At 37.2% G+C, this 14,495-nt stretch overlaps 1 protein-coding gene across 4 annotated transcripts in view; it reads right to left on the reverse strand.

Annotated features, from left to right (window-relative positions):
* The window catches only part of vti1a (vesicle transport through interaction with t-SNAREs 1A), a 134,423-nt gene that overhangs the window by 56,258 nt on the left and 63,670 nt on the right, over window positions 1-14,495 (reverse strand). For all 4 annotated transcript variants that reach the window (XM_079398076.1, XM_079398075.1, XM_079398078.1 and 1 more), the window contains one exon: window positions 973-1,043. In XM_079398076.1, coding sequence (XP_079254202.1) covers window positions 973-1,043 — 71 coding nt within the window. The remainder of the gene's footprint in view (window positions 1-972; window positions 1,044-14,495) is intronic.

Here is a 14,495-nt window from a genome sequence, read left to right on the forward strand (position 1 = left end):
GAGGGGTGTACTCTCTTCTGTGAGATACAGTATATATACTGTATAAGGACACTCAAGTTACACCTAAAAATACATGAATGCCATTGAATAAGATACAAAATATCAAAATGGCATTTACTGTATTAATAAAACTGCACAAGCAGACCATAAGAAAAAAAGTCACAAAAAGAAGGCTGTTAGGTTATAAATGATAAAAAATATAGAAATAAAGTTCTTCTAGGGTACGGATATCTACATAAGTAGATACTAAAAGTTACTTTTAACCCAATTAAAAATAAAAAGTTAAAAATAGCTAGAAAAAACAGCAAAGAAAAGTGCATTTAGAAAAGGTAACTTTCTTAATACATTCAATCTAAATACATACATTCTTAAATGCAGTTTAAGTGTCCAAATATATTTTTGAGTCCACTGTAAATATATATTTCATGAATAGTATCTTGTGGAATCTATAGTCTACACCAGTAATCTACAATCCCTTTCGTCCGTCCAGCACAGTAACACATGTAGCAGAAAGACTTGCAGAGTTATAGCAGCCGGAAGAACAGAGAACAAACACTTGTTCTGTCCGGAGGTGTTTTTGTTGTCCAGCAATGCCCGTTTAGACAGTCTTGCATCATGCGTGATCTCACCCCATGAGACGGGACAACTACAAAGGCTTCTTATTGGTGCTGTGCTCTGTGTCAAAGATTCTGTGTTCTGTACATTCAATCAATCTCTCCAGCAGGCTCGCTATGCTAATGCATGAGAGGTGCGGGCTGGTGTTAACTGCCTGCACTTGAGCACGCTCCTGTTCTCTTGTCAAGTGTCTGATCTAGGGCACTTTGTGTCATCCCAAAGAGCCCAGATATGATCAAGTCAAGTATTTGTAAGCCTGTGTAATTGCTTAGTGAGAAAACCATATGTGTGTTTGTTCTGGATGAGTGTTGCCTCCTGAGGACCGTCTAAGGAGTGTGTTTGTGGGTGTAAACTCACCCGATCGCGGGATTTCTGGATCTTCTCGCGGTCACTGTGCAGGTTGGTGAGGATCTCCTGTCCCACTTGCTCTGTAAGAGGATAAGAGGAGAAACCGGCCATGTTAAGGTGCGGTTGTATTTACTGCTCTTTGGCAAATTTCCCGGGCAAAATCTAGATGCTTCAATAGGAATTCATGTGACTGGGAATTTCATGAGAGAATTTCGTGCAGTTTTCATAACAGGTTTAAGCTGGTCACATCGATTTACTGCGTAGACCAAAAGAAAGCAGCTTGATTTGAAAGTGACTTCTGTGTGAGTTGCAAGACATCGCAAGACTAGGACAAAAGCCCTTTTTGTGAAAATGTTGCAAAATTTTGGGTGTAAAAACTTTTGCTTAAGGTGGATTTTTTATTTTTTTAGTATCAAGTTAAATTAAGTTCATTTTTTTATTCTGTAAGAAGCCATGCACATAAAACAAAGGAAATATATTTATTTAATAAATTTCAAAATTCACATTAAGGCAAAACACAAAAAAAATCTGAAAAGTTATGTTTAAATATGCAAATGAGGCAATCTTTAATTAAATATGTACTGATTTGCAGAAAATAAATCTGAACACTGTATACAGCCAGGTTCAAAATTCTATATATATATATATTTGACATACTAGAGATGTGTACTTAAATACTGTTATCGCTCCATAAATCAGAAAAAAGCCAGAAAAAAATGTTATATAAATCAGGCAAATGTTATATGAACAAACCCTTCTGTAAAAACCTTCATAATATAAACAAAATAAGAAATTAAAATGAAAAGTTTGATGTAAGTGCTGCTGAAGTGGAGATCCCTGGCTTATGACCAAGTGTGTGACCCCCCAAAAGCTTTCCTGTAGCTCAAATAGTAGAGCATGGCGCTAGCAACGCCAAAGTCATGGGTTCGATTCCCAGGGAAAGCAAGAGCTGATAAAAATGTAAAAACTTGAATGCAATGTAAGTCGCTTTGGATAAAAGCGTCTGCTAAATGCATAAATGTAAAATAAAAAATGGCCTTAATAAGACATGTATTACACAAACAATGGTTTTGCCCATAGTGTCTTGTCTTAAAAAAGGTAACTTTGTCTAAAGTTAAAGAATTTCAAAAAAGGAGGGACATATCAGGATCTCAGAAACTTGAGCTCTTCTTAAAAAAAAAAAAAAGCAGTCAAAAAACCATAGCAACCAACTAACAACACCCTGCAAAAGTCTAGTTACAACCCTGATTTCTAATGTCTGGGGATCTCAAACTACATCTCCTTCTCACCAACATACTGTCTTAAATATTTTGCATATCCCAGCATGCCGCATCAGACCGAGCCCGATCAGCACATGCAATATTCAGCTGCTCGCTTACAAACACATTTCATCTGTCACAGACGTACACCCATTTACACACTCACACTTAGATAAACATCCCATACATGGCGTCTGACAAGCCTGTCTGTGGTCACTGTCATATTCACATCCCAAGGGTCAAAAGAGAAAAAAAAAACAATGAACAAAACAAAAATCCCACCCTCCCTTCCTCCAGCAAAAAACCTCTCCACTATAAGTAGAAACCACATTAGCAGTCTGAAGAGGAAGAGAGTAAAAAAAGTGAAGTGAAAAATCTTTGCATGGATCAAAGCTATGCTTTCAAATGCACCAAACAATTGTGAGTAAACAACGCACTCATGACTGGATTACGCTACACAGGTGCAGCTCTCAAAGAGTCAGCGTGACGCTCAAGGAACAGAGGAACGGGCTACATCTGCGTTCCCACAGAATGAGAAAGACAGAGACACTTAAACACAGTCTCTCGCCTTCATTAATTTCCAATCAGAGTGGGGACAGATTGAAGGATACTCAGATTAGATGGAGCAGTCACAGCACATGTGACAGATAGGCCAGATTAAAAGAGCGAATAGAGATATTAATAACCATCATAACCGTGTCCAGCCGTCGAGCTTGAGACACGCTGCCGCCCACCCGCGAGTGGAAATCTTGTGTAAAGAAAATTAAGCACCGCTATCTGTCTCTGTCCAGGGCGAAAGGGGCCTTTAAACAAATGAATGTGACACGGCCACAATGGCAACAATGCAATACACAAGCACACAGACATGCTCGCTCATATATCACTTCAGATGATAGATGAGAGACCGTTGGCATGAAGGGGTCCGAGTGCAAATGAAACAATCCTGTCAGCGCTCTATATTCTACGCTCAACGAGATATAAATAAACAGAAGGAGAAAAAACGAAGTTGCTATGCACAATAGGTATAATAGAAAACTTGACTGTCATATTTCTCAGTCGCCTTTCTAGACAGCGAGATATTCAGAGTCAAGGTTTCCTATTGCGCTTCCGATTGCTGGCGTCCACATAAGTTAACACTCATTCTAATGAAAGTGAAGTGAATACAAATGAATTCAAAGGAATATGAGGGAAAAAATAGAGCAGGTACATAAAAGAATTTCCACAAAATCAAGAAACAGGAGGGTTGGCTGACTGAGTGCATAAAACCTGTGCCACTGAAAACACGGAATAAAAGCTGTTAAACCAAACTCCGTATAATGTAATATTCCTGCGGCCAACACACTGTAAAACACATTATGGACTCCGGTTTCTTTTTCCCCTGTGCATGAGCGCAAAGATAAATATTTCTCTTAGTTGCGGGACCGCAAATTGATGTTGCCATTAAGAATGAGCTCCAAAAGCACACACACATACACAAAAACACACACTGTTGGACGATTAGCCGAGTGTACACCGCATCCCAGGGGTGAGAGGAACTTTACCAACCCACAATTCCACGGCTCTCTTCCTCTCTTGATATATCCGTTTGTCTCTGTCTATACGTTTCACTAATAATCTGATCTATCTGCCTCTCTTCTCGTCGTATATTTGTAGAGTAATGAGACTTGGACTGTGGAAGAGAGTTTGGCTAGAGAAAAACAAACACTCCCTGAGAAGGGGAAAATTACATGATTTCTCTTCCTTCCTTTTCTATGAAGAAAAAAAAAGAGCCAAGAGGGAAAAAAATCACAGATTTTTCACTAGACATTGTTGATGTATAGTTAAAAATAGTTAAATTGTATAGATGTATAGTTAAAAAAAATGGAAATTCTGTCATTATCATTTACTCTCATTTTCTTTAAAATCTGGATGACTATGTATTCTGTGGAACAAAAAAGAAGATATTTCAAAGAATATTTCAAATTGTTTTTGTCTATACAATGAAAGTCAATGGGGTCCAAAACAAACAAAAAAAACAGGCATTCGTAAAGACAACATGAGAGTGAATAAATGATGACAATTTTCATTTTCGGGTGGAGTATCCCTTTAACAGTGGTATTATTTTAATTTCTATATGCAACAATACACAAAATATTGACATCAAGATACATTACATTCAGATCTCAGGCCATCATGTGCAATAAAACTATATACTTGAAGCGTAGCATGAATTATGGTCTGTTATTCTTCTGTATGCGGCACTTTAGATACATGTCTACTTAATGAGGTGCTAATTAATTATCACACACTTTAATGAGGACACTGACATTCTGTAAATTGAGGGTGTAGCTATGAAAAACAGGCGTTCAAGAACGAGAAAAAAAAACTAAATAAATAAATAACTAGACTCTGTGCTTACGAACACGGCTTCGTGCTCATAATGATATAAAATATTCTTCCCCCGTTTAAGGCCCTATTAACAATTTAAATGACCCTGACGCCAAGCTTTTCCACAGGCCTGCTCTAGTTAAAGATCCAGATCCCCAAGGCCCATTTAACAAGGATATTACTAAAATCCATAACAGCACAATCATTACCGATGAGCTGGTTTTAATGCAGAGTCTTTAACTGATTGCTGACCACAACTTGTGGATGAGATCTCTGTTCTCACTGTGATACTTTAGAGCAGAACTGTGTCAATACTATCAAATTTCAAATGATCATTGTTCTTTCACACAATATTAAACTGACTGTTTATTTATTTATGTGGTCATAATTTAATGTCTAACAAATCAAATGATGGTACTCAAATAGGCTCTCTAAAAAAAAAAAGGAAGCTCTGAAACTAGCAGAAAACACGCAAGAAACATAGTTGCAAGGGATAGTGATGACAGACTTAAAGCAAGCTCCAGAGTGTCTATTTAAAATAAAAAAAATAAAAAGAAAGAAAAATCACAAATAAGAATGAATTCAATTTGATGAAAAATAATCTACTGTATGCAATCATCATTTAAATTGTACTTTATTTAATTTTCATGTTTTAAATCAAAATCAATCTTTTACTCTTAAAGGGTTAGTTCACCCAAAAATGAAAATTCTGTCATTAATTACGCACACTCATGTCGTTTCAAACCCGTGAGACCTCTGTTCATCTTCGGAACACAAATTAAGATATTTTTGATGGAATCTGAGAGCTCCCAGACCCTACATAGACAGCAAGGGTCCTTACACATAGCAAGGAGATCGGTAAAATATTTCATGCGATTTCAGGGGTTCAACCGTAATTTTACGATGCTACGAGAATACTTTTTGTGTGCAAAGAAAACAAAAATAACGACTTTATTCAACAGTTCGTCATCTCTACGTCAGCGTAGCACCATTTAGGAGAATATCCGCTGGACGGAAACTGCGTACGCTCTTCTGTGTCCGATTCAATCTGATTGATTGAACTATCCCTTTAACATATTTTCAATTATTATGTGATCATGTTTTTGTAAAGCACAGTACATCCTTCAGATGTCAACATTATGTTGTCAGAATTATTTCTAAAATTAATATTTACATAATGTAACACACGTTAACAGGTTCACCTACACTGCTTTTCAGAAACCATGGCAAAAGAAGAAAGACTGTGTACAGCAACATAACTGCAAGAAAACGCTTTCTATGTTTTGTTGTCTTCGTGGGCTGCCAGCAGAAGCAAAAATACTACATGAACAGCATGAATCATAACTTCAAACAAATGAATCTTACCACCTGTTTCTTTGTAGTGACTCCAAAACATATACGTAGCATGACTGGTGAATCGTTAATCCTCAACAATGACTCTTGAGCCAGTTCTTTTAATGAATATTTCTATGCAATTTACAACACAATGTCAGGGAATTTCTTTCATATATAAGAAAAATAAAATGAAATGAAGTGGATCAAATCAAATCGAGAGCTTGTAACAAAACAGATCAGGAAATCTGTATCAGTACCCAGTCCTACTTTAAAGATTAATTATGATTCAGCTCGAGAAGTCTCTAAAACACCTTGACACATTGAAAGCCTGAGTGTTTAATTACCAGTAATTCCTTTAGCTGTTATTAATTTCTTTTTATCACGTTTCCTTTTATTCTGAGCATATTGCTTCAATTTTATTACTTTTCCCATCCCTACACCGCTGAAACATTGTGTTAGTGCAGTCAAAGTTTCTTTCATCTTTCGGTCTGTCTGTCTTTCCCTTCTGTGACTGACCGTGCCTGTCTGCCTTTGAGCTTGGCCTGCAGGAACATCAAATCACTCAGGACATCTCGGAGGTCCGAGTGTCACTCGTTTTCATCCCCCTCTTCCTGCCAGCCGTTGGCAGCAAGATGGAGGCAGAACACACCGGGGAAGAAGCGTTTTTCACCTCTCCGTTCCCTCGTCCTTCTATCCGTCCATCCACCTCCCCTCAGCAGACACGTATAATTGGGCACATCATCAATTTTACAGCACCTGTTTGAGTGTGAGTCCTCTCTGAGTTGTCTGAAGCCCTCTGTCTGTCCCCAGAGCTGAAAGGGTACATGCCCTGACACAGGCTCACTCCCAGGCTCCGGACTGCTTTTTATTACAGAGTTGCAGCCACTTTTTGAAGGTTACCACACACACTTCTATCTGGACACAATCCACAGACACAGCCAAATGAGAGCAAAAGCGCCCAGGGGAAGAGTAAAGGCAGGTCCAACACCGACTGTCCAGCACACACACACACACACACAAAGAGCAACGTAGAAACGCTGTTCCTTTCTCTTTATTTTAGACAGTTTATTCCCCTGTCTGGAGCAAAGTGCTGATGGCACTTTATTTATTCTTGTTATTTGTTTACAGTATTCTACTGCTGAGCCACCAAACTTGAGCATCTGTTGTAGAATGAACAAACATAACATACAAAAAAAATTCACCCAAAACGAATACTTTTCTTTCTTATGTGCATCAATAATAAAAAAAGAGTCTATAAAAACTGCTAAAATAAATCAATCGGCTCATTGACAAGAACTGGCACAAAAGAATGATTCGTTCACTAATCCTGTTCCCGACTGAGATGAGTGGAAGTCCGATTTGTAAACAAATTCTAATAAATAAATAAAACAAAGAAAAAAGGATAGCCTATAACTTTTTTTTAAAATAACTTTAGATAAAACAACTTATACAAATTCTATATTTAAAAACACTTAAAGCTATTATTGTCACTTTAATCAATTATTTCTAATTTTTAAGAGTGCTAAAAGGCTCAATTTGCCAAAAATATTCCAATTTGGCCTAGTACCCTAACCTGAATTTTTGACTTCCCTCTATAATTTTTTTTACAAAAAAAATAAAAAAAAATTATAACTTAAACTGTTAAAACTGTATTTTCAAACTGTTCTTTTTTTATAACATTGCATAACTGACAGTTTAAAAAAATGCTAAATATTATTGCATGACGATTTGATAGTATTCAGTTCAAATTGTGAACCACATAGTTTATTGTTATTATACTTAATTATATATTGTAAACACTTAAATGCTTTGGTCCAATTTGTGAACCATATCGACCACAAACTCTACTATTTGGCTTCATAATGCATGAAATGTAGTTCACAAGTCATATGAAGCGCTACTATGATGTTTTTGGGGGGATTTTACAGATATAGTCATTTACCCGATTGTATGTTAAAGACCTCTGAAAACTCTTAAAATTTTTTATTTATATATAATCATTTTCACCTGCACTATTGCTTTAGTACAAAGGTAAAATCCTCAACCCAAAGCTAAATTTGGGCCTAGTCTTGTTCAAAACTGGGTTTAACAGCCTAGACAGACGGATGGACAGAATAATATGGATAGGACGAGAATACATTGGTTTCAAAGGGATGAATGAAAGGGACAGAGAGAAATAAGTTAAGGGCCATGGACTGTCTGTGCGAGAGCAAGCACTGGGTAATCAGGCCCCATTTCACTGACCTTTTTACACTCCGCTGGGCTCTGTTTTATTCATTGGCTCAGCCCTGACCCTGCCGCACTTCTGCTCTGACAAATCACTTCTGATTAAGACAAATCTTTATTATCCGGCCCTATTAATCATTCTCTTCTCTCTCTCTCTCAGTCTCTCTCTTCCCAGCTCAAACACACACACAGCACATCTCACACACTCTTCTAAAGGCCTGATTACTGCCGATTGTTGTGTGTGGAGATGTGAGGGCTTCTTCTGGCTGATAAGACACAGGTTTAATGGGTATGAATGACCACGCCAGAGGGAGAGTGTGCGCTAATAGAACCATTTGTTTAAGCTGGGGGTAAGACTGAGAAAATGAACACTGATTCCCCCTCCTACTTCCACTCCTATGAGATTGAGATTTGAAAGAGAAGACTCACTCAGAGACCCTGGATGGACCGGAGGACAAGGCATGCTGGAGAACAGGTTCAACAGCAGAATGCCCCATGAGCTCAAAAACAAGCAAAGATAAGAATCGCATCAATAGCGACTGACTTCTGTATCAGTGAGCTTATAGTTGATGGGGTGAACCTTCTTTTCTGTCCTCTAGAAAAAATTAAACAAATCAAATTAAAGAGAGAAACAATTTTCTATAGGATAGTCTATAATAACTATACATACTACATATTGTTTAAAATGATTATTGTCATTTTAATCACTTATTTCTAAATTTAACTGTAAGTGCTTCAAGTTTAAATTTGCAAGAATTAATACAATTGAAAAAAAAAATACTAACTAGATTAGCCAGTAAAATTTTATAACATACAATCTCTGACATTTTGAACAAAACAATGCAATTATATTTATTGTTTGCATCATGATCCTATCTTTATTCAATGAACATAAATCATTATTTATAAGAGCAAATATGATAAATGTTTTAACATAAATTAGTTGCATTTTTCTAGACGTTAAATAGTCAAAAATAACCATAATTGCACAATTACCCACAAATTGACATCCAACTAAGAGAAAAAGGAGCTCAATTTCTGTTGAATGCTATTGCTTTTGAATAAGTTGAGTCTTACCAAACACAGCCCAAACAACAGCACTTACAGTAAAACCTAAACACTGTTGACACGGTGGGTGGGAAAGCTGTAGGGTGGTTAGTTTTTCTTGCAGCAAATTGCTTCAATTTAATCAAGTGGCATTACTGAAGCATCCTAATGAAAACTAATAGAGTCTGGGGCAGGTCTTGATTGCCTCACTTACAAAAAGTGCAGGCTGCCCACTGCTTTCAGGTTCCTCAATTAAACAGGCAAAATTTCCATGGGCCACTGGAGATACATCTACCGTGCCCGAACCGGTCAATCCACACGCATCAAATGGACCTCTTTCACTTCATTCTTTCGGAGCAGGAAATGATTTCTTCGTGCAGATTAGGCCCCAGCTGAGCTGAAATGTACACCAAACGTGGCCAAGAGAAATTAATAAACAGTGTTACACTGTCAGTTGACTTTATTAATATTGATGCATGTGCCGCCACTTTATTTGGTGCATTTTTCCATCCCCTTCAGAGCAGAGAGGACCAGTCCAACAGATTAGTCTTTGTGTACAGTCACCGGCGTTCAAAGAAAGCAAGAAAAGACATGCATTCGTCTTCATATGTCATGATAAACACAGATCATACTTCAGTGCTACAAATACGCAATTTTTTGGCTGACAATGTCACGGATTCAGATGAAAAGTATGGCTTCAAATACGAAATATGAAATGCTTGCTGTAATTCACTCTGAGCTGAAGAGGAGAATAGAAAGGAACAAGCAAAGCCCGTAAAAGAGCGAAAAGAGAGAGAAGTGAGAAACAGATGAACGCAAGCTGGCGTGGCTGTTGCAGTGGGAGGCCTGCTCTTATAATCACCTCACTTCCTCCTAATCACATGCTGCACATCATTTACTGAACACCAACAAACTTCACACCCTGCCAGACTCACAAGCTCCAATGTGTCGGACTGGAAGAAAATCCTGACGTTCTTTTAAACAGTTTAGGAACGTTAATGATCCCATTACTGTTGATTAAAGCCTGTAACGCCTCTATTCAGAAAGTTGACAGGCAGATCAAACAGCCAAACACAAATTTTGCCTTTTAATTATCTGTAAAACACAACACCTCAGGGTGTTCATCCCTGCCTATCTCTGACAAAAACCTCAGTCGAAACGATGCCAAGATCTAACACTTCCTAACAGTTCATTATCCAATAAGAAAAAAGCAAACAAAAACCCAACGAATATTCAGATCTTAAAAGCAATCTTCACAATTAGCAGAGCGCTTGGGGAGCCCTGCAGTCCTGTGTATCGCAGGACTCCAAATTGAAACACCTTAATTATATTTGTCAAAACAATGTGCTGTCACCCTCATTTGCATGTTTTGACAGCCGCCCCCGAGTAGCTCTCAAGACTTTAGCACATTTAAACACCTACTGATTTTAGTTTTCACTTGCTATCTCTTTTTAAATTAATCCACCGATCCACTGAGTTTTGTTTCAATGCTCTCTTCGTCCCAAAGTAATCCACTCAAAACAATAGGAACGAATGAAGGATAATGCCTGGACTTGTCATCTGAAGTTTCATATTAAAGCAAGCTAAGAGTAAAATAACAATGCTCTTTCAGACCTACAGTGTGCTTTGATTGGTTCAGCCGAAATAGATTGGAAACAAAGAAAGTTCCACTGATTTGTTGCAATTGTTTTTGGTCTAATACTCACATTACCTGCTGCGTAAGAAAACGGTCACAAGGCGCTCACAGGTTTTTGATTCATGGTACACAACAGAAAAAAGTTGCAGACCTCAGTAATATTAAGAACTTCAAGCTTTGCAGATATTTAGAGCACTCAGAGCCACATTCCAGAAATTGTATTATTAGCCTAAATCAAGAGAAATCACAGAAACTATATATTTTATAGGGGTAGTAAAAAAATATAAAATTACTAGTGTTGTTTTATAAAACATTTTAACAGTTTGTGTCCATACAATGCACGTCATTGCGGTCAAAACAATATTGGACCCCACTGAGTTTAATTTTATAGACAAAAAAAACAGACATTTTTCAAAGTATCTTCTCATATAGTAAGTCATATACAGGGACGGAAAAACATAAAAGCGAGTAGGCCTAAATAATTACAAAATTCTCCATTTTGTGTGAGTTATGTGTTGAAATTATAATTTGATGTGATGTCACAGAGATTTTTTTTAAATTAAAATGATGGTCTTGTGAATAAAACCTACAAAAATATAGTTACATTACTGCTCAAGCACAAACACGGTTCCTTATCTGACCTATAAAACAGAAAGCAGAGGAGAGACGATGGCGATTATGCCTGTGTGACAGACTGATCTCTGTGGGACAGCAGAGTTCTCCAAGGGCTCGGGGTCCTCAATTCATGCTTCATTATTTAGAACGGCTTCATAAAGCCCTGTCAGGTCTCTTACAAAGACAGCCCTGAATCAGCCAAAACCAGAGCAAAAATACATCAAGAAAAAACATCTCTCTCTTCGCTTATATGCTGCTAAATACATCAGCGACGTGCCAATATGTAAAATATGTATTCTCACAAAACAAACAAAAATTCTCGGGAGAATTAGGACTGTCTGCAGTAATTTGGCTTAAGCAGAAATGGAGGGCGTGAAAGCAAGACATCAAAACATGAGTTTGAATCGGAAGCATGCAGCGGCACGCTACTCTGTGCTGTTAGGATTCGTAGCGCTGACAGAATCTGACAGTTACCAACACTTAGGGATTCTCCCACTCGAGCTTTGAGTTCATTAATACTCATGAGCCGAACAGTTGTCTCATAACACAGAAAATGCAATGGTTAAACATGTTTACCGATCAGCTTATATAAAGCTGCGGTTGAAATGGACCCACTTTCGGGAAAAAAAGCCACTGCAAACTGAGAAGCTTTTAAAAATTAAATGAGCAAAGCTTTATGGGAACCTGGGGGGATCAAGACTTAATCCACTTGATGTAAAATGGATGTTTTTTATGCAGTGACATTTTTGTTTTACACTTTTGAAACTTCTATAATTAACACAAGTTAATATACTGTAACAGTAGAAATGACTGTTTCTGATTTATTGAGTATAATTATCATACTGCCCATATCTAAGCTACACTATACAAAAACTTCCATGCAAAATCTTGGGCATCTTTTTGCAGGCATCATTGTTTTAGCCAGTAGGTGGCAACAAGTAACAGAACCATTATTTGTTCAAAACTGGTTGATTCAGGAATGAACCAAATATGCGAGTGAGTCATTTAATCATTCACTCAACTGATTAGTTAAAAAAAACTCATTCAATGATTCAGGACTGAAACAAGAGACTGAGTGAGTCACTGAATCACTCACTTAAATCATTCAAAAACAGTGTTTTATTTCAAAATACCTCTACTGTGTTTTGGTAGGAACTAGGAAGTGCATCAGATTCTGCTGAACTATTTTCATTGGAGGAGCAATAAAAAAGACAAACAATTTTATGACTAAAATGAAAGTTTCTTAGTATTAACTTACTGTACTGTTTACTGAACTTTTGTATAAAATCAATATCAATGTTCTGGTAGCTGCTAAAAAGGCCCTCTTTTCTAGCTTAAAATATTACAGCCTTCACCTGGTTTTGGCGATGTAATTATGTCTTTGTCCTTCTGTATTTTTTTTTTTTACAAGGTTTCCTCTGCATTTTTTTCTATTACAAAGAGGCAGGGGCGTCTGCTTGCCAGAACACTACTGCTTTATCAGCCCAAACAACACCAGCTTGTCTGTTTCTTTAGGTTAATACCAACACACTTCCCATCACTAGAGAACGGCAAATAAAAACACTATTATGAGGAGGAGATGAGGCATGGCGGGAGCACACAAAAGAGATGCATCATGCGGCTCATTAAACAATAGCCATGGTTGGCCTGATGAAGAGGGATTATTGTCAGATGCCAGAATGAAAATACACAACATAACATCAGCACAGAGGGCAGGACTACACAATCCATATTTGTGAGCATGTTTTAACCGTAATGGAACAATGGGTTTGAAACCAAGTAATGTCAAAGCCCTAAGTTATACAATCTTTGAACACTTCGTCCTTTCGAACTACTTTCTCATTTTGCACCTCCTTTGCTTTTTAAAATACTTACAACTTACAATGGGCACCACTGCACATGAAAAACCAAACAAAACAGAAGAGCTTGTCAAAATAAAATGGCATTTTTTGATTTCCAGTGTGTAGTGGCATAAGCCTCTTCCCTGTGAACTGATGACGACTGTGTCTAGACAACATTTTCTGAATCAAATGTAATCATCCAATCACAAACGGTACGAGTTGTGGTAAAGAGTCATGGTAAAACTGAACAGATCATGCTATGAACAGGGTTGGAAAATTACAATAAAATGTTTCTAAATATCATAAAGTGCCAAGTGTGCAATAGAAATCAATGTTCTAAGAGTTCACAGGACTACTTTTTCTCACAAAATTCAGGGTTAAGTTTTCAATGTGTTTCAAGCTTAAATGCCTTTTGAAGAGCAACGTTTGGCTATATGTGAACCTGGGTGTTTCTTTAACCGTGGACACTTTTAGCCCAGTGGACCTTTAGAAAATAGTCTTTTAAAAACTCTAACAAAATCAAACTTGCTTAATTCTTTTAATTTGACCACTAGGCAATGTCCAACAGTGGTTAATAGTTTCGCAGTCAGTTTTTATGTACGCTAAATACACACAATTCAATCATATATATATATATATATATATATATATATATATATATATATATATATATATATATATATATATATATATATATATATAAACCGTTTTCCACATCAGTTTTAATATGATCTTCATATAAAATGGTGAAATCTGTAAGTGTTAAAGTGTTAAAGAAACACCCATCTGCAAACCACAGACAATATTCCATTGCCAAGGATGCCAACAACGTTGACTGTCTTCATAAGCTAAACATAGCACTGAAAGACTTCAACCTTATTCATGTGCAGCGAAGCGTGGGATCTGCATGGTTTTAAATGTTGTTAAATGCAAGAGCATGCATTGGACTGAATATCACCCATGGTCAATGAAAGTCGGCATGTAATCAGTGGCAAAGAGTTGAATTAACTGCACCAGCCCTGACAGGCCAAGCAACCTCCCTGCCATCTCATCCACTAATGAAGCATATCTAACTTTTTAGACGTGGCAGAACTAATTTAATCTAACTTCTGAGAGTGCGGTGCCATCAAATTAATTATTCATAAAGGACAGGATATTATAACTCAATTGTCAACTCGTCGCTGTCCTTTTCAAATCCCTCTGTCT

This window comes from Barbus barbus, assembly GCF_936440315.1.
Source record: "Barbus barbus genome assembly, chromosome: 38".
In the NCBI taxonomy this organism is placed as follows: domain Eukaryota; kingdom Metazoa; phylum Chordata; class Actinopteri; order Cypriniformes; family Cyprinidae; genus Barbus; species Barbus barbus.